Source organism: Strigops habroptila, chromosome 9, assembly GCF_004027225.2.
Source record: "Strigops habroptila isolate Jane chromosome 9, bStrHab1.2.pri, whole genome shotgun sequence".
In the NCBI taxonomy this organism is placed as follows: domain Eukaryota; kingdom Metazoa; phylum Chordata; class Aves; order Psittaciformes; family Psittacidae; genus Strigops; species Strigops habroptila.
The window spans coordinates 22,582,381-22,600,440 of record NC_044285.2 but is presented as its reverse complement, the minus strand read 5'-3'; the positions used below and the strand labels follow the sequence as shown (position 1 = coordinate 22,600,440).

Below are 18,060 nucleotides of genomic sequence, written 5' to 3'. Positions count from 1 at the left end.
GAGGGTCCCTGTCACCCCCTGCACCCTCTGCCACCCCCTCCCGGGCCACCCGGCTCCGCTCCGCCCCCCACCCCCGAGGCCCCTCTGCCGGCTCCGGGCTGCCGGGGGGGCACCAGGAGCACCGGGAGCCTCACGCGTGGGTCGGGGGGTGCTGCCGGGGCAGGACCCCTGAGCGCGGCGGGGCCCGGCGGGGCGGGAGCCGGGCGGGGCGGGCCGGAGGGCGGGCGGCGGGGCCGGGCGGGGCCGGGGGGCGGGCGGCGGGGCCGGGCCGGGCCGGGCCGGGCCGTGCGGCGCTCGGTAGCCGGGCGCGTCCTGCCGCCGCTCGCCCTCCGGCAGCGGCCCCGGGAGCGGCCCCGGCTGCGCCGCCGCGGCTCGGCACGGCTCGGCTCCGCTCGGCTCGGCGCGGCACGGGGGGGTCCCGGGATGTCCTCGTCGCCCGCGGAGGAGTGCCGGTCGCCCGTGGGGCTGGACTGCTGCAGCTGCTGCCTGGACCTGGCCAACCGCAGCGGGCTGGAGGAGGCGGCCGGCGGCGAGAACAACAACCTGGGCAGCCCCACGGTCAGCAGCTTCCGGCAGCTGCAGGAGCAGCTGGTCCGCAAGAACCTCAACACCGACAAGCTGAGCTCCATCATGCGCCAGGACTCGCTGGAGCCCGTGGTGCGGGACCCCTGCTACCTCTTCAACCAGGGCATCTGCAACAGGAACATCGACCAGACCCTGCTCTCCATTCTCCTGCTCTTCCACAGGTGGGTGTCGCCGTGTCACCGACGGGCTGCCGCTGTAGCCGGAGCCGGGCCGGAAGCGTGGGGCAAGGCGAGGGGCTGGCGGGGGCAGGAGGACCCCTCTGACCTCACCCTGGGGTTGGGGGGCGGCAGCGTTGGGGGGTTCCGGGGTGGGAGAAGCACGAGGGGGCGCGTGCGGGGGGGTCCCGGTCCACCCGCCGTGGGTGGTGCCAGTCCTCGGGTGCGGGTCCGGGTGGCTCTGCCCCGTGACAGCAGCGGTGCCCGTCTATCGGTGCCCTGCTGTGTCTCTGTCGAGGCAGTGACAACAGCCTCCTGCTGCGTGCGTTGGTCCCTGGACTCCGTGTTCATCCCCCTGGCTACATCTTGTCCACACAGACATTGCCTGCAGGGTCATGGACAGTGTCCAGCGTCAAACAGGAACTGTCCTCTTGGTCCTGCAAGCAGAGAGGCAGCTCGTTCCTTGGGAAGCAGCTGTGCTGCCTCAAAAGCCACCTTTATAGTTAGTGAGAAACTGGGTAGGGAGCCTGAGAGCCCTGCTGACAGGTCCTGCTCTTTCACCAGCTTCCGTGTCTCTCTCTGAAGTACATTGAGTGAAGACACGTTTGGCCTGGGTGGTATTTCCCATCCCTGGAAAGTGGCTCTGCCCCTCACGGAGCAGATCCCTCTTAGGTCGGAGCAGGCTCCTGTGGGACGGGGCTGTGAGTGCCCAGGCAGTGGGACATGCTTGGGACTGGCCTGATCCAGCCCAGGAAGCTGGGCTTTACCCTGGCAGGGCTGGTAAGGTAGGAGCACAGGGTCTCTCCCTGCTCCCCTGACCCAGCACTGCGGGCACAGGAGATTGAGCGGGGGTCCCAGGGGCTGCCACCCTGCACAGTCCCTGCCCTGAGGAGGGGACCTCAGGGGCAAGGGGACACAGAGCTCTCTCAGGTTCTGCGCTGGCACCTCGGGCTCTGCAGCGGGGCTGACACTGGTGCCCAGCACCCTGGAAGGCTGGTTGGACAATGGGGAGCAGTGGGATGGAGGCCCAGGGCTTCCCACCTCGGCCTTGGATTGCTGAGCTGGACCTAGGGGGCTGCAGGGAGCTGCAGCGTGGCAGCACCAGCACTGTGGAGCTTCATGAGGTGGGACACATCCTGCCTCCCAGGGCTGAGGGGACGCGTGGCCACCAGTGTGTATGTGTCTGGGCGGGAAGGCAGCGGCTCTGGGCCTCATTCCTCCTGCGTGCAGGTCGGGTGAACGGCAGCACCCACTCGTCTGCTGACATCCATTACCCTCCCCACGTGCACATGTACTCGCAGGCGTGTTCCCGGGCTGTGCACGCGTGTGCAAGCGCCTGCGTGGGGCGGTGACAGGCTCACACAGGGCCACCCCACATGTGCCCCCCACCACGGCTCCTCCGAGATGCTGCTCCTGCACTTGCATAACTCGAGCTGCCGCTCAGGTGGGGAAGGAGGAGCCGGGACGCCCGCCAAGGCCCTGAACCCACCCAGCGCGGGGGGAAGCGGAGCCCGAGGTTTCCCGTCGCTGAGGGAGGCTGCGGGTGGTAGATGTCAGGGTGGGGAGGGGAAGTGAGACTGTCCCAAGCATGGGCTGGTGTGGGAGCCAGCGCCCGGGCTGCCCACTGGGAAGGTGGTGACAGTGCCACAATGGTGATGTGGCCATGGGAAACAGGTTGCTGCTTTGGAACTCGCTCCTGCTGGAGCAGGACCCCTGGTGCTCCTGGCAAGCATTGGGCCGCTCGCTGAGGTTGGGAGCACACAGAGGTGCCAGGGATCAGGGTTTCTCCCCCAGTGCTCCTCACTGCCATGCCCAAGCCCATCCTCCGTACCCCAGTGTGTGCTGTGTCCTGAGAGGCTCCGGGCATTCCCTGTTACGAGAGACTATGCAACAGCATGGTGCGTAACCGTGGTGTCCCTCTGTCACACCCATGGTGCGGAGCCTACTGGCGTGACCAGTGCCCTTGCCGCGGTGGCATGGCCGCAGCAGGGGTGCCCACACCTCCGTGTGCTGTTGTTTTGCTCCAGCCTGAACTTTCTCCTCCTGGGGAGCGAGCCAAGACACCCAAGAGGTGATAGCATGCAAACAGGGGATTGTGGGTGCCAGAGGAACACCCCGATAACAGGCCCGATAAGGGCACCCTTGCTGCTGGCACCGGGGAACCCGAGCAGGTCTGTGCCCCTTGGCACAGCTTGGTTTAGCTGATGTGCTCCGACACTGGCACAGGAGGAGGTCGTGTGGATGCACATGCTCATGAATGGTACAGGGGGACCAAGCAGCTGCATCTGGAGTCTGAGTCTGGCTCTGGGGCTGCTGGACACAGTTCAGTCCATGCTGGACCCAGCCCTGGGCTCTGTAGGTCAGGGTCAGATCTGTGCTGGGATCTTGGATGACCTACACTGAGCATTTCCAGCCTGTCTCTGTGGTTTTCACCCAGCCAGGTGGCCTCCGCTGCGCTCTCCATGCTCTTTGCTCGCTTCAGGGATGCTGTGAGGGATGCACAAGGTAGGGATGCTCCAGAGCAATTCCTGCAGGACTGATGCTTCTTCAGGAAGCCCTCCTGCTCAGGGAGTGCCTGGGAGGGAGCCTGTTCAGAAAGGGCTTCTCCCCTCTGTGCCCTCACGTGGGCATCGTGAACTGCGCTCCAGGGAGACCTCAGCAGTGCCAAGGGGCCAAGCCCATGTGAAAACATCAAGTACAAGGAGGGCAGCTACCACTGCACTGGGCTGGGCAATGCATCTCCGCCCCGCAGACACCAGTGTCGTGGGCAGGAAGGTCTCTGCGACCCCTCTGTGATGCCAGCATTACTCTGAGGTTGCTCATCTGGGACCCAGACACGAGCCCACCTGAGCATGGGATGGAGAGACCAACCCGATGGTACCTTCCCATGGCCGGGGGGCCAAGGGGAGCCAGCAGCATGGGATCAGGTCCAGGATCCATGCTGCGGGGAGAGCAGCATCCTCCCGGTGCGTGCTGGTGTGTGATTCAGGCAGGGCCCCACCTGGCTCTGGGGTGGGGACAGGAGATATGCACCAACCTGCTTGCCCACATGGGCCAGCCCGTGCCAGCTCTCCTGCCCAGCCCCTCCTGGGTAACACGCAGCAGCAGCCTGGCCAGCCTGTGCCTCCGGGTGCCAAGGGGGCATCCCTGCCCGGCCCAACCCTCTCCGGTCTCTGCAGGGCCTGCTGCTCCCCCAGACAGGGTGGGCAATGGCCCATTCTTTGGTCTGAGCCACCAAAGGGGCTAGGGGCCACCTTCCTCAGGTCCTGGGCAAGCCAAGGGCATCACAGGCAGGCAGGGGAGCACTGTGCTGCACCGGGAGGCTGGGGAAGGATAAATCAGGGCAAGAGAAGCTGGGCAGCACAAGGTCCCACCACAAGGTCAGGCTGGCATTAAGAGCCACCCGGGCAGCGGTGACAGGGTGGCATTTGTGGCACGGCACCGTCTGTTCCCATCGGTGGGGTGTCACTTTACAGCAGCGATGCAGGAGCCGGAGCCAGGCCACAAAGGGCATCGCGGGGCGGGGGCCAGGAGCACATTCCTGCCCGCCGAGTGGGCCGGAGCAACAAGGAGGCATTGACGAGAGTGGGGCTAAGGGAGCACGCGTGAGCGTGAGAGAGACGGGGGAAAGAGCCTGGGGCTGGAGGGGGCTGTGAGCAGCGCCCATCCTGTCCTCTCAGCACCCTGGCACCCCTGCTCTGCTCTCATGGGACCGAGCTGCACGAGGCCTGACCCGTGTCCCTGAGTGGTTTACTGAGCCCTGCAGACCGCCAAGATGCTGGAGCTTTTGCTTGAGCAGCAGGAGTAGCCGGTGCTCCAGGGAGTAGCTGGCCTTGGTGTGCCCAGAGCCTCCCACCGCCTGCAACGTGCCCGGCGGCCACTCTGCTGTGCCCACCGTGGTCTCCCTCATGGGGATCCTGCCACCCCGGGCCTCCTCCCTGTGGCCTGGCAGGCTGTGGGGTGGTGTCCTCGCAGAGCTGCTGTCGGGGGAGCCCAGCAGCACCAGGCTGGGCTGCAGCACACTGTGCTCAGCAGGGCTGGCAGCAGTGTGCACCGCACCACGCACTGTGCATCAAGCACCTTGCAGTGTGCATCAAGCACCATGCACCTCCCTGACCCTGCCTGCTCCTGCAAGACCAGCTCCCTCCAGCAAGGAGATTCCCCAGCATGCCCCAGTGCGCAGGAGAGCCCCACTCAGCTCCTCCAGCCCCGCAGGATGAAGCCATTTGTCCCTGGCCGTACACAAGGTTATGGCCGAGGGGGCCTGGCAGAGCCAAGCCGGAGTCTAGTGATGCCAACAGCAGCTGCACAGAAACCCTAGCCTCCTGCGGGTGCTTGGGCACTGCCAGGACACGTGTGCAACTCCGAGCAGACAGGGTGGAGGTGTCCCAAGGACAGGCAGGGACGGGAAATGCTGGCCAGGATTTATTTCAAGCTTTGAACTTTCATTGTGGAAGAGGTTGTAGCTGGAGTGGGCTGCAGGGGTCCAGCATCATAGAACCATAGAATGGTCTCTATTGGAAGGGACCTGAAAGATCATCATGTTCCAGTCCCCTCCCACAGGCAGGCACCCAGCTGACACATGGCCTGATCCTGGATGGTGCTGAGGCCGGTGCTGCTGAGCTCAGCTGTGAGCTTGGGCTGGGCTGGCCCATGGGGAAGCCTTTTACAGTCCGTGTGGCATCTCAGCTCCCACTGGGCACACGGCATGGACATGGATGCTATAGGCAATGCCTCTGAGGGCACCTCGTGCCCCTGGTGTGCTCCCCCTTGCCGGGACCCGATGACACCTCCCCAGCCACCTCCCAGCACAGAGAGGGTTAAACCCGACCATGTGTTTTAGGGGAACGCCATGACCTGGGTGGGATGGAGGGTTCAGGACACACGTTGGCATAGCCAGAGGATGTGTGTATATGGGTGTCGGGGCAGATCCTGCCATTGGGAAGCAACTGAGACCCTATTTGCAGAGGGCAGAGGGTGCCCCAGGATGTTTGCTGTGGGGCGAGGGCTGGAGAAGCATTCAAGTCTGCAACCTGTCCCAAAGCCATGCTTTGCCCATGAGCTCTGAGTTATATTTATCCAGGTGCCGCACATTGCTGGCTTCAGGACAGGAGTTTGTCATCCTGTCTGTGTGCTTGGAGTTATATATACATATATATGAATATGTTTGAGGGGCTTCTGCTGCAGAACAACTGTTGTGGCAGAGCAGAAGCCCTGGGGCTCTCCCTGACACCCAGCCCCAGGTGGGGTCCAGCCCTCCTGCCTGGATGGGCAGGACAGGACAACCCCATGGCCTCGAGTGAAACCATCCCAGTGATTCCCCATGGCGTGGAGCAGGGCTGCTCTGGCTGGTTTGGAGGCAGGGGGCAGGCTCAGGTTGTCCCCAGGGGTTGGCACAAGCCAGGGGCAGCCAAGGCCAGGTACCGGGGCACGGCAGCACCACAGGTACACATCCCACCGGCAGCTTGTCGTCTTTCACGTTGTTATTGTCCTGAAATGCCAGCGAGGTAATGCAGTGTCCCAGTTCCAAGTGCCCGGGATTCCTCGCAAAGGCCAGCAGCAATGTTAACGCCGGCTGCGTGGAGCTGTCCCTGCCTGACCTCCCTGGGGCTGCTGCCGGCGCAGCGCGGCTCCAGGCTCGCTCCTCACCCCACCGCCTTGTGTCTGCCCACAGGGGATGGTGAAGGATTCGAGGGTTCCCTTGAACGTGGGTTAGTCTGGGCTGGAAGAGGCTGCGCAGGTGCCAATGTGCTGCTCTCGCAGCTCCCAGCCTCTGACCTTTCACTATACAAGGAGCTGCGTTCCCGTCAGCGAGGCGCAGGGCAGGAGCTGCTGGTGCCGAGGCTGCCGAACACGCATTCGCATCTCCAATGTGGCCTGGGATTTATCTCGGCAGATGCCGGAGGCCCGGCCTTGGGGTTCCTCAGCTGGGCTGGGGATCTCCAGGAAAGCTGGAGCTGCGCCAGCAAGGGGCTTAGGGGGCAGAGCTGGGGCTGTGCATCCTGCACACCGCAAACTGCAGAGTTCCGGGGCACCGCAGTGCTGCAGGCGTCCCTTCAGCATCACAGCCATCTGCGCTCTGATCCTGGTTCCCTGAAACTGGACTAGGGAAAGCTAGGACCTGTGGATGATCCAGCGCAATATCCATGCCCAAGACGATACAGCGCAGGGCAAAACGAGGGCAGGCCTGAAGTTCACAGCCTGGGCTGGCAGGAGCCCTACGGGGCAGGGCATGGCCAGCTGAGGGAGGTGATAGCATGGGGTTCATCTATGGGGCTCCACCCCATGGGGTGTGAGAGGCAGCTTTGGTGACAGATTTGTGCTGAGAGCTGTGCTGAAGGCTCAGCCCACGTGTCTCCCCGGAGCTGCGAGCCCCTGACCACACCGGGCATGGTACAACTGGCTGTGCCATGGGGTGTGCTGGGCTGTGCTGTAGTGACACAGTGTGGCTGTGGGACCCTTCACTGGCAGCACTGGGGTGCCTAGGTTTGCTGAGCTGGGCAGGCAACAGCCTGGGGCTGGTGTCACCAACAGGCGAGGCAGGAGGTTGGGCTGTGTGGTCCAGTGCTGGAAACAGGCAGATCAGCTCTTTTTCCTCTTCCCTCCCTACCCCAGCACGCTGGGGAAGCCAAGGCCTTGGTGTCTTCCTACATACAGCATCATGGGGAGGGCTGTGCCAGAGCCGGGGTATCTCTGCTCCCTCCTCCCCATGCTGCTGCTTGGGGCAGCTCATACTGAGGGGGTGGGGGGACAGGAGGAAGAAGAGGGGCTGGTGACAAAGTTGTGGAAAAGCAAAGCTGCAGCTCTCAGCAGGCCGGGGGTGCGCTTGTGCGCCAGAAACCAGAACTGGGAGTACAGCCAAGCACCTTTATCAGAGGAAGCAGCCCAGCAGCTGGACACGGAGCGTGCCAGGGCTCCGTCCTCCCGCCCCGCGCCTCCTGCCCCGCAGGTCGGAGGAGCCCCCATGACTCCCGGGGCTGCCCGCGGGAGCTCGCTCTGTCCTGGCGTGGTGAACACCATCAGGGCTCCCCATCAGCCCGGCACACTGCAAACCCTCCCCAGGCCTCCCCAGCATGCCAGAGGCTGTGGCTGCCCCGCGCATCCCTCCCCGTTGCTCCGGTGTCCCCCGGGACTGGGTCTGGTGAGGCTGGCAGCACTGGCTGTGCAGGCAGGAGCTCGCGCGCCTGTCTGGGCACTTACAGATGTACCCAGAGGGGTTTCCCTCTGCTCTGGAGCAGCATGTGCCCTGGCTTGATGGATTTATGAGACCTCCAAGGTTTCGGTGGGCATGAACCAGGCTGCTGTGTCCCAGGGCTCCTGGTTGCATGGGAGCACCCAGAAGGCATCAGCTGAGCACAGTTTGGGATGCTGGGCAGGGGCTGCCAAGGAGACACAGCTCCCTGCTTGCCCATGGGCAGCCCCAGCATTGCCTCTCCCTGCCCAGCACGAGGGTAGTGCTGCTGGGCAAGGCTGAGAGCACCGGACCTCCGCAGATCTCAGCCCTTTCCACCATGGGCTCCAGGCCTCTGCCATCACCCATGTCCCCGGCCACCTCTCCTGCAGGTCCTGCAGGGCTTGGCTGGCCTTGGCACTGGCATCCCATCCTCTTGGCCAGCACAGCCGTGGCTGCAGAAGTTCAGGCTGTGAAAGGCAGAGTTTTCTTAACTGCGTGTTTGCAAGCAGTGGCTTTTCCTCTCCCCCTCTGCTGTGACCCTGTGAGCTGCAGAGCTGGCTCTGCAGAGCAGCCTGGGCAGCTTTGGCTCTGCGCCTTCCCCATGCTGCTCTCAAGCATCTCTGGGGCCAAGCAATAAACATTTCCCACGCCTCAGACCCTCTGAAGGGCCTTCCTCCCATTGAGCTGAGTCCTTGGGAGCCAGCAAGCCAGGAACGCTGCCACAGAGCAGCAAGGATGGCTGGGAGCAGGGGAAGAGGCTGAGGGGCCAGCACAGCTCCTGCAGCCACTGCTCCAGCTCCCACCAGCGTGGAGGGGGTGAGGGCATTGTTTGGTGTGTGGCTCCGTGGCACCTGGTGCGGGTTCAGTGCACGGCGGTCAGTGCCTTGTCCCTGGGGCTGTGGGGATGTGCCGCTGACCCACACCACAGGGCTGGTGTGGGGTGCCAGGGCGTGAGAGGTGATCTCATCATCCTGCTCCCTGTCATCCTGTGCTCCAGCCAGGCTCAGCTGTGCCCCCGAGTCCTGTTGCATGGGAGGGGTTGTTGCTAAACATCACCTGGCCATCGAGGCTGGATCACCCGGGGTTGGGGCACAGCCTGTGTGTGGTTGAGGTGTCGGTACAGCAGCTTTGGGGTATCCTGCAGGGCCATTGCTGGGGTGACACCAGTCGTTCACCAGTGTCACCACCTCTCCAGCTGCTCAATGACAGCCATGGGGTTTTTCCCCCAGAGAGTGCACAATTGGTGTCACAATTACACTCTGTCGTGGCTGCTCTTATTTTTCCCAAAATAACCGCAGGCACGTGCCTGATGAACCTCCTGTAGCTGCACGTGTGAGGCAAGAGCTGCCATGCTGCTGCCCCAGGGATGGAGCTCTCACCACTGGCCCCTCCAGCCCAGCCTGCTCCAAAGCGCCCATCACCACGGCCTCTGGTGTCACAGGAGCAAGTTCATGGCCCCCTGCGCTTTAGGAAGAGCGAGGGGAGGCATTGCCCACCCTGCTCTGCTGCTGCCAGGCCTGGAAGAGCAGGAGCGGGGCGGTGGGAGAGGAAGTGGCCACCAGCATCTCCACTGGAGTGGGGTCAGCAGCCCGGCACAGACGGCTGCTGCGGCCACAGGGGGCTGGGAAAGGGCCCCCCCACCGCTAAGCGCCCAGCTGGAGCCCCCGCAGGACTCTGCTGCTGTGGGAGGCATTTGGACAGCCCACAGGGCTCCAAGCACATCCCTGGGGCATGCCAAGCACAAAGCAGGGCCCAGCAGAGAGCCGCAAGCTGTTGCTCCCACCCCGGGGCTGCAGTGGGGCTGCCCCATGGCCTCGGGGTGCACAAGGGCAGAGCTGAGGTGCCCCTGCTCAGCAGCAGTGACACCACGTGTGCACACATGGGTGTGCTCGGCTGTCAGTCTGACGTGGGGGGGGGTATCTGCAGTGCACATGCAGGGTGCACTGGCGTGTGTGCAGGAGGAGTGTTTGTAGGGTGCGTGCATGCACAAGTGCGTGTGGGTGCAGGAGGGGTGTGCATCTGTGTGCAGGGAGCATGCCCACGTGGGCTAGAGAACACACGTGCATGGTGTGGGTGTGCCTGTGTTTGCAGGGCGTGCACATGCATGTACATGTGCATGCAGGACCTGCATGTGTGTGTGTACCAGTTGCAAGATGTGCCCATGCACATGGGCACTCAGCAGCACAGCCAGGGGTGTCTGCAGCAGAAGCCACGTCCCCAGAGTGGGTGCTGGGATGAGGGGTTGCAGGGTGTGGGCTGGGATCCTGCAGAGGCTGTGCCAGCGTAGAGGCAGCCCCATGCCCATGTCCTGCCTGAGCACTCCCTATTAATCAAGTGCTAGGAAGGGAAGGGAACGCAGAGTCCCTTGCACTTGCATCCCTACAAAGCATCCCTCTGCTGGGGTCTCGAACAGGAGGGCAGCATCCTTCCCAGCCTCAACGCCGGGGAGCCTGCAGCCCCAGCAGTGATGGCCATGGCCAGGGCTGTGCAGGGCTGGGAAACACCCCAGGAGAGCAGCGGGGAGGCAGCCGCTCACTCCTGTTTATTTTTGCAATAGTCCCAGTTCCATGGGAAAAGTATTGGAGATGGCATTGCTGAAGCAGTTTCCTCCTGGAAACTGAGCTCTTGCTCCAGCAGCCGTGGAAATCACCAGCTTCTCTCCTTGGTGCTGGAGCACTGTGTCAGGCAGGGCCTGGGACCCCAGACCCATGGGGTAAGAGCCACAAGCCAGGCTCCAGTCTGTCCATCCTGGAGCCCTTGGTCACTGGCGCTAACAGGGGTTTTCCTTTGGGAAGAGGGCTGGACCAGGACTGGGAATGCAATAGTACAGCTGGTGGGGAAAGTGAGGCACAGCTGCCAGAGCCAGGGGCAGACTGGGGTCTGGCCACCTCTGTGCAAGAGACAGAAGGTGGCACAACTGGTGACGTGCCAACTGCGGGAGAGAAAATGCATCTCCCCTTAACTCCTGCCCTTCGCGCAGTGAGACGGGCATCTTCCCTTAGCTCCAACGGGCAACTGAGCCACCGAACCCCCCTGGGGTGGGTGGTCTGGGCTCATCCTGGCCACTGGGGCAGAGCCGTGCCCCATGTCACGGGGGCTGTCACCCTGCCCACCGCCTGCCACCCCGGGTTCGGCGCACACAGAGCGGCTTTATGTGCCCGCGGAGGGGGCGGCCCCCACTCTCTGCTCAGGCCCGCAGCTCGGGGTGGCACGTCGGGCCCTGAAAGAGCCGATTGAGCGTGGCTGAGGTCATGCACCCGTGTTTACCCCATGCCCGTGGCCGTGGGATGTGGCCGGCACCCAGCCGTCCCTGCCACCCGCGGCACTGCCGCAGCGCTGCCGGGGAGCAGAGGAGCCAGAGCCACGTCGCAGGGCCCGGCATGGCCTTCCAGCCGCCGTACTCCCCGAGCCTCTTCAGGAGGAGGGACTGGTGAGTGGGGCCTGGCCGCGGGCAGGGGAGGACATGCACCAGCCCCGGGGCGAGGGCGACAAATGCGCTCTCTGTTGTGCATGGGCCAGGCTGGTGCTGGCGCAGGGGATGTGCATCACCCCCTGCAGACGGAAGGATGAGTGGGTCCCATGCTTCCACTCCCTGGGGAGAAACATCCGTCCCATGGGCAGTGTCCCCACCAGAGAGGAGAAGATGCTTTCTCACATCCCCACATCAAACCAGTGTGTCTTGGGGCACCCCCACGTGCCCGGCTGTGGTTCATGGGCAGCAGTGTCCCACACAGGGTGCCTGTGCCCTTCAATGCTCGGGACACTGCAGTCTTCATCCTGCCTGGGAAGCTGGGGTGTGATTGCTCGAGAGCGAGCTGGCAGGGATGTGCTCTAAGCACCAGCAGTGCTGTGCTATGCCTCAGTTTCCCTTTCTGAGGGGGAAATACCGCTCAGCCCCCCTTAGCTTTTTCCCTGAGGAAAGGGCCTGGCAGCACCCCCACGTTGGGGCTCCTCAGGCCTCTCCCCATCCTGCATCCACCAGCCAAGTGCTGGCACCATGGCTCCTCTGGATCAGGAGATTTGGGGTCCTCTGCAGCATCTCTGGGATGCACATGCACTAGCACTTCCTCAGATGCTGCGCCGTAGCATGGGCTCTCTCGTGGGGTCTGGTTCAGCATCAGCCCGTGTCCTGGCTTGCGCAGGACGAGCACCGCAAGGTCGGGGGCAGCAGGTGACCCACCGGGTGCTGTGCAAAGTCCCGCCGGGTCCAGGTCCGGGTCCAGGTCCAGGTCCATAGGGCAGAGATAAGCTCCGGAGCTGTCGGCCGCCCGGGGGGGGGCATCGCCCGTGGTTGGCAGCGCCTCCCAGCTCCCCCTTTGCTGCCGGGGGTGTTTTTGGACACCCGCTCGCTCCGTGTGTGCAGAGCCGCGGGCGCGGGCCCGGCGTGATGCGGGTGGTGCACACGCGTGGGCAACGCGCACGGCCGCCGCTCGGCTGCGCTGCCGGCCCCGGCCGCGAGTCCGGCCCCCCCCGCCGCGAGGGTTACGCAAGGGCGGGCGGGGCCGCGCTTGTTTTGCACTCCCGGTTTGTTTTGCACGGAGAGTTTGTTTTGTAGCCGGGTTTGTTTTGCACGATGGGGCTGTGGTTCGCTCCCGGCTTTGTTTTGTTCGCCCGTGTTGTTTTCCCGCTCCAGGTTTCGCTTAGCACGCTCGCAGGTGCCCAGCACCTTTCCCTCTTGCCCCCCCCGCGCTGCGGTGCGGGACCTGCAGGCCCGCGCACCCCACATTCAAAGTGGGTTTCCTCCTCTTCCCAGTCCCCTAAGCAGAACCCCCCTGGGTGAACCCCCATCCTGGTTACATGGGGAGCGCAGGAAGGGGGTGCTGAGGCGTGCAGGGATGGATGCCGTGGGGTGTCAGTACTCTGGTCGCAGAAAACAAGGGGTGCTCGGTGTGCAGATAAGGGGTGCACGGAAGCGAGGACACAGTGGGGGGGGGGAGGTCAGGGGGTCTGCACTGGGAAGCGGCCGGGCTGCGCTGGGGTGCAACTGGGAGGCACAGAGGTGCGGCAGCGGGCTGCAGAGTGCAGTACCAGTGGTAGGGATGCAGCACCAGGGTGCAGCACCGGGTGTTGGGGTGCAGTACCAGGGTGCAGAGTGCAGTACCGGGGTGCAGGGTGCAGTACCGGGGTTCAGGGTACAGTAGCGGGCGCCGCCGGACGCGGCGCTGTGGGGCGCTGGGCGGGCCCGGCCGCGCTGGCACCGCCCGACGGGGCGGACCCGGCGGATATAAGCGGGGCGGCGGGGCACAGCCGCAGTGCGTCTGGCGTCGGCATCCCGGTCGGTGCATCTCAGCAGCTATGAGCACCAGCATGTTCCAGACCCCCATGGAGGTGGCTGTCTATCAGCTCCACAACTTCTCCATCTCCTTTTTCTCCTCCCTGCTTGGGGGGGACGTGGTCTCCGTGAAGCTCGACAACAGGTAGGGGCAGCCCCGGTATCGGCCGCCGTATCGGTTTCCGTCCTGCCGGGGCTCGAGTGAAGGGTGTGGGGGGGTGTCCACATGCGTTGATTCCCAATGAGGGGGAAGCTCCGGTGCGTTGCAGGCTGGGGTGGGGGTGTCCCGGGAAGGGGGTTGTTCACTACTAACGGCGTCCCTCTCTGCTCTCTTCCAGCGCCTCTGGAGCCAGCGTGGTGGCCATCGACAACAAGATCGAGCAAGCAATGGTGAGCCGCAGTGTCCACCCCCCGCACCTCGTTTCGTGCCCCCCCCCCCCCGGTCAAAAGTGCCCGGGGGGGTCCCTTGCTCGCTGGGTGGGTGCTGGGTGCTCTGTCCGAAGGCGTTTCCCGCTCTGCGGGTAGATGTTCTTTCCGAAGGAGGGTCTCTGTTCCGCAGCCGCTTGCTGGGCAGAGCAGCTCCTTTGTCTGCCGCCGCGTCTGCTCAGTTCATTGGCTCCGGTAGCGCCGCAGTGCGCAGGGAGCCGGGGGGGGCCTGGGTAGGACCCTCCGGAGTTTGGAGGTGACCGAGCCAGGTCCCATTGGTGATGGGGTACTGCAGCCTGCCCGACCCCGGTGGGGGTTGGAGAGCGTCTCCAGAGGCAGTGAGACCTGGGAGACAGGGGACCTGAGGGTTGCTGTGGGTGCTGGCCGGGGGGCTTACACCAGGGTGCTAAGGGTGGGGAGGGGAGGGACAGCCTTTGGGAAAAGCCTTTGTGGCCCTTGGCTAGTGGCAGGACGTGCGCAAGCCCCAGGGCGTAACCATCAGGAGATCAGTGGATGATCAGTCCCTCCAACGGCCGTTTGCAGGATCTTGTGAAAAATCACTTGATGTATGCGGTGCGGGAGGAGGTGGAGGTCCTGAAAGAGCAAATCAAGGAACTGCTGGAGAAAAACTCCCAGCTGGAGCGTGAAAACAGCCTCCTGAAGACCCTGGCCAGCCCCGAGCAGCTGGAGAAGTTTCAGTCTCGGCTCCCCACTGAGGTCCTGTGCCCCGAGGAGCAGAGCCCCGGGGCAGCTGCCCCAGCCCAGCACTCAGGGGGCTCTGCGGTGTAAGGTGGCTCTGTCCTCGGGGTGGGCAGAGCCACAGAACTCTTTCTACTTAATCTCCTGCCAAATTGTTTCCGCCTTCATCTCACACGAAGGACTGCCAGACCCCGGCGCGGAGCCGTGTCCCCCCGGGTGACCCTGGCCAGCCAGTGGAGCCAGCGGCACGGCCTGCAACAGGATGCTCTTCTGTGGGGAGATCCAGTCACCTGTTGTGTGGCAGGGCACATTGATGGCCTGCCTCGCCCAGGCTCTGCTGAAACCTGGGCATCGCGACACCCTGGCAGTGCCAGGCAGCTGCTGGCACATCAATGGGAACGCAGGGTTGGAAGGAGCGCACACTGCATCCGTGCCTGTGCACCGCGCAGGGGATGCTTCTCTCTGGCAAAGCCCAACGTTGGAGGAAGACCGTTGTTTAGCGAGCGATGCAGACTTGTCCCACCAACCACCCTGGAGCATGCTGGAACCCCAACCTAACTCTGAGCAGTGCCGGTGGTGGCAGCTGCAGCGTAGTGCATGGCTGTACGCACATCAGTGTGGGGATTACAAGGAAAAAAGTTTGGTTGATTAGTTTGGGCATCTTCTGTAGCTGTATCTGTGTATAAACACACGCATGAGTGGTGCCTGCGAAGCTGTGGGGTGCCCTGGGCCAGCCATGCCCATCTCTGCAGCTGGGGCATTCCAGGCAGGACTGGAGCCATGAGGAGCTGTAACCGGGTGGCCAGCGCTGCGGGTGGCATGAAGGAGGGGACGGATTCACCCTCCCTGGCATCCACTGCATCGGAGCCATGCAGCAGTGCTGGCAGGATGCGGACTGACTGTGGGGCAGAGCCACGACAGGGGCTGCACTCCAGCCCGCTGGGTTGGGGGGAGCCGGCCTCTGCTCCCCACCTTCCCTGGCCAGCTCTCTGGGAAGTGACGGGACGTCGCTCTTGACGTCGGAAGTGGTGACACAGTTGTGTAAATCTAGGTAGAAATGGCAATAAACTTTACTTTTTATACAAACGTGTGCCCCAAGCTGTGTCTGTGGCCAGGAAGGGGATGGTGTGGGTCACTGGGGAAGGGGTTGGGGCTTGCTGGGATGGGACTGGTGAGGACACTGCTGCAAACCTGCCAGGGGGATCAGTCTCCCCTGGACAGCTCTGCTTCAGCCAAGCTGGGCTTTTGGTGGTGTGAGCAGGAACTCCTTTCAAGGGGCTGGGTATGCAGTAGGGAAAGGAGCACTGACCCTAGAGGTCTTTGTCCTTGGGTTCATGCCTGTGACTAGGGGTGTGAGGAGGGAGGAGGCTGCTCTCTGCCTGCACAGAGCCCTTTGCGCACCCAGCTCTGTGCTGCTTCTGCTGTTTTTCTGCTGCTGCTTCTCACAGGCATTATTGATCTGTTCATGAAACACAGTATGAGGATCAGAGGATGTGTCAGCTGGATTGAACAGAGCTGGGTGGGGCTGAGGGTGCCCCAGTGCTCTCCTAGGGTACAGCCAGCCTTAGAGTCAACCCCAGGGGACGGGTAGGAGAGGGGGAAAAAGGGACCCCCTCTATCTCTGGGATGGTGGGTGGGTACGGCATCTGGGTGAGGGTTTAAGGCTGCTGCGTGCCTGGAGGTGTATGAGCAGAGCCCTACTCTGGCAGGATCTTTTGGGCTGGAGTACCTTTTGAGGTTTTATACTCTGGACACAACTCCTTGGGCAGCTGGAGACATCCCCAGTGGAGTGAAGGGGCTGGCAATGCCCCAGCCCTGAGGTAGCTGTTGTGTCTTGCTCTGCTGGCAGTGCTGCTTTGCACTGCTGCTGCCTTGTGTTGCTGCTGCTGCTTCATAGTGTGTCAGGTCCCTGCCCTGGTGCGAGCAGCTCAGCCCCAGCCCAGAGTGAGTCAGGGCAGCACCGGGCGGTTGGAGCCCTGGAAACGGCGTGTAAACAGCAAAATACGGGCCATGGTGCTCGAAACCGTTACGGTGCCTGTCCCCTCCCTGTGGTGTCTGCCCCAGCACTGGGACACAGCTGCAGCCTTGCACAGGCAGCTTGTGTCTTGGATGCAAGTACCACATGTGTGGTTGTTTTCCCTGCTGCATGCTTGTGTGTGTGAGCAGGTTCACGGACCCCCATACCATGTAGATCTGCATCCTTTGCACATGCAGGCACCGTAGCAAGCTGCAGGGCACCCCCAGTGCTGCTGGTCTCAGGGTAGGACAGTCCCGCCAGGAAGGGCTGATCCCCAGGGCAGGGGGGTGCCAGGTGTGTTTGCACTTCCCATTTCACTGCAGGGGGTGTTTGGGGTGCTACTGGGCTCCCAGCTCGTGGGGAGTTGCCTGCCCATCCTTCTGCACCTCTCCACTGGGGAAGGCCTGGGCTGCAGTGATGGGCTCTCTGTCCTATCTGGCCTTGCTGCACCCCAAACCCGGCTGCATTCGAGGGGTGCAGTGATGGCATTTGGAGTCTGGAGGCCTGTTTGCTGCCTCTTCTCATCGTCTGTCCCCTCCCCATGGCTCTGGAGTGCCCCTCAGCCCTCACATGCCTTGTGCAGGGGGCACAGGCGATGGCACAAGCAGATCCCGCTCATCAAACCCAACCATCCCAAACCGCTACCGCTTGCTCTGGCTCAGCCTTGCTCCATGGCCTGTCCCTGGCGTGGTGTGACACTGTGCCAGCCAATGGCACCAGAAATGCCGCCCTGCTGCAGGCACAGCCACCGCTGAGCCACAGCACTGAGCCCAGCACCGGTGCTGCACCGGAAGCTGCTCCTGGGGCAGGACATGAACTCCTGGGCCCAGCACCCAGCACGGCTGGGGGTACAGCAGCTGCGGAAAAGGGGCTGCCCCCCATCCCTGGTGTGCACGGAGCCTGCTCCCCAGCTCCTGCTGCTTCTGGGGCTGGAGAAGGTCTTCTGAAACCCCTACAGCACCCAAAGGCACCATCTGTCCTTCCCAGGCCCTCTGGTTATGGAAAAGGCTTGGAAACACCCTTCCCAGACAACCCGTTCTTTCTGGATGCCATGTCCCCCAGCCCCTGGAGGACAGGGTACACATCATGCAGCACCCAAAGAGATCACAGCCCCTCCATGCCCTGGCCCCGCTCTCTCTGCCCCCAAGACCTGGGTTTGAGGGCGCTGAGGGCACCCCAGGCTCCGCGACAGCCCCTGTCAGGAGGCAGAGCGCGGGCAGCACCGCAGGAGCAGCCCCAGCTCCACGTACCCTGCTTCCCGGGTCCCTGCGTCGGGGCCGGGGGGCAGCGCGGGGTTAACACTGTCCCCGCTGCTCGACGGCGCTCTGAGGGTTAACGCACCGCAGCAGGAAGCTTCTAAGAAACGGCTGGTTTGGAAAAACCGAGAAGCTGCAGCGCAGGGCCGGGCTCTCCGCGCCGGTGTTAGCCTGCCTGGCCCTCGTCCACCGGCACCCCCGCCCCCGGCACCCCCGACCTGCCCGGGGTGTGCAAATGTGGCACTGGGAGGAGGGACATTGTGCGCCCACACCTTCCCCTTGGGCCAGGGCTCATCTGGGGTGGGAATGGGCTGGGAATGGGCTGGGGATGTGGGTGGGATGAGGATGGGAGTGGGGGTGAGGATGAGTGGGGGATTGAGATGAGATGAGGAAGGAAGGGGAAGGGGAGTGGGATGAGAATGCTGTCCCTCTTCTCCCACCCTGCTGGGGCAGGCTTAGCTTCTGGGGTTTGCCCC

General features: G+C 63.6%; 1 protein-coding gene across 2 annotated transcripts; it reads left to right on the top strand.

The window, feature by feature from the left end:
- Positions 1–261: 261 nt before the first annotated feature.
- On the top strand, positions 262–15,397 carry TSC22D3 (TSC22 domain family member 3). Of its 2 annotated transcripts, none has more exons than XM_030498656.1 (3): positions 262–746; positions 13,525–13,576; positions 14,156–15,397. In XM_030498656.1, exons 1-3 carry the CDS (start codon positions 424–426, stop codon positions 14,399–14,401), a joined length of 621 nt encoding a protein of 206 aa, XP_030354516.1. In that variant the 5' UTR covers positions 262–423; the 3' UTR covers positions 14,402–15,397. The 2 variants fall into 2 exon arrangements, with proteins under 2 accessions (XP_030354516.1, XP_030354517.1); XM_030498657.1 differs by lacking the exon at positions 262–746 and adding an exon at positions 13,150–13,331.
- Positions 15,398–18,060: the final 2,663 nt, after the last annotated feature.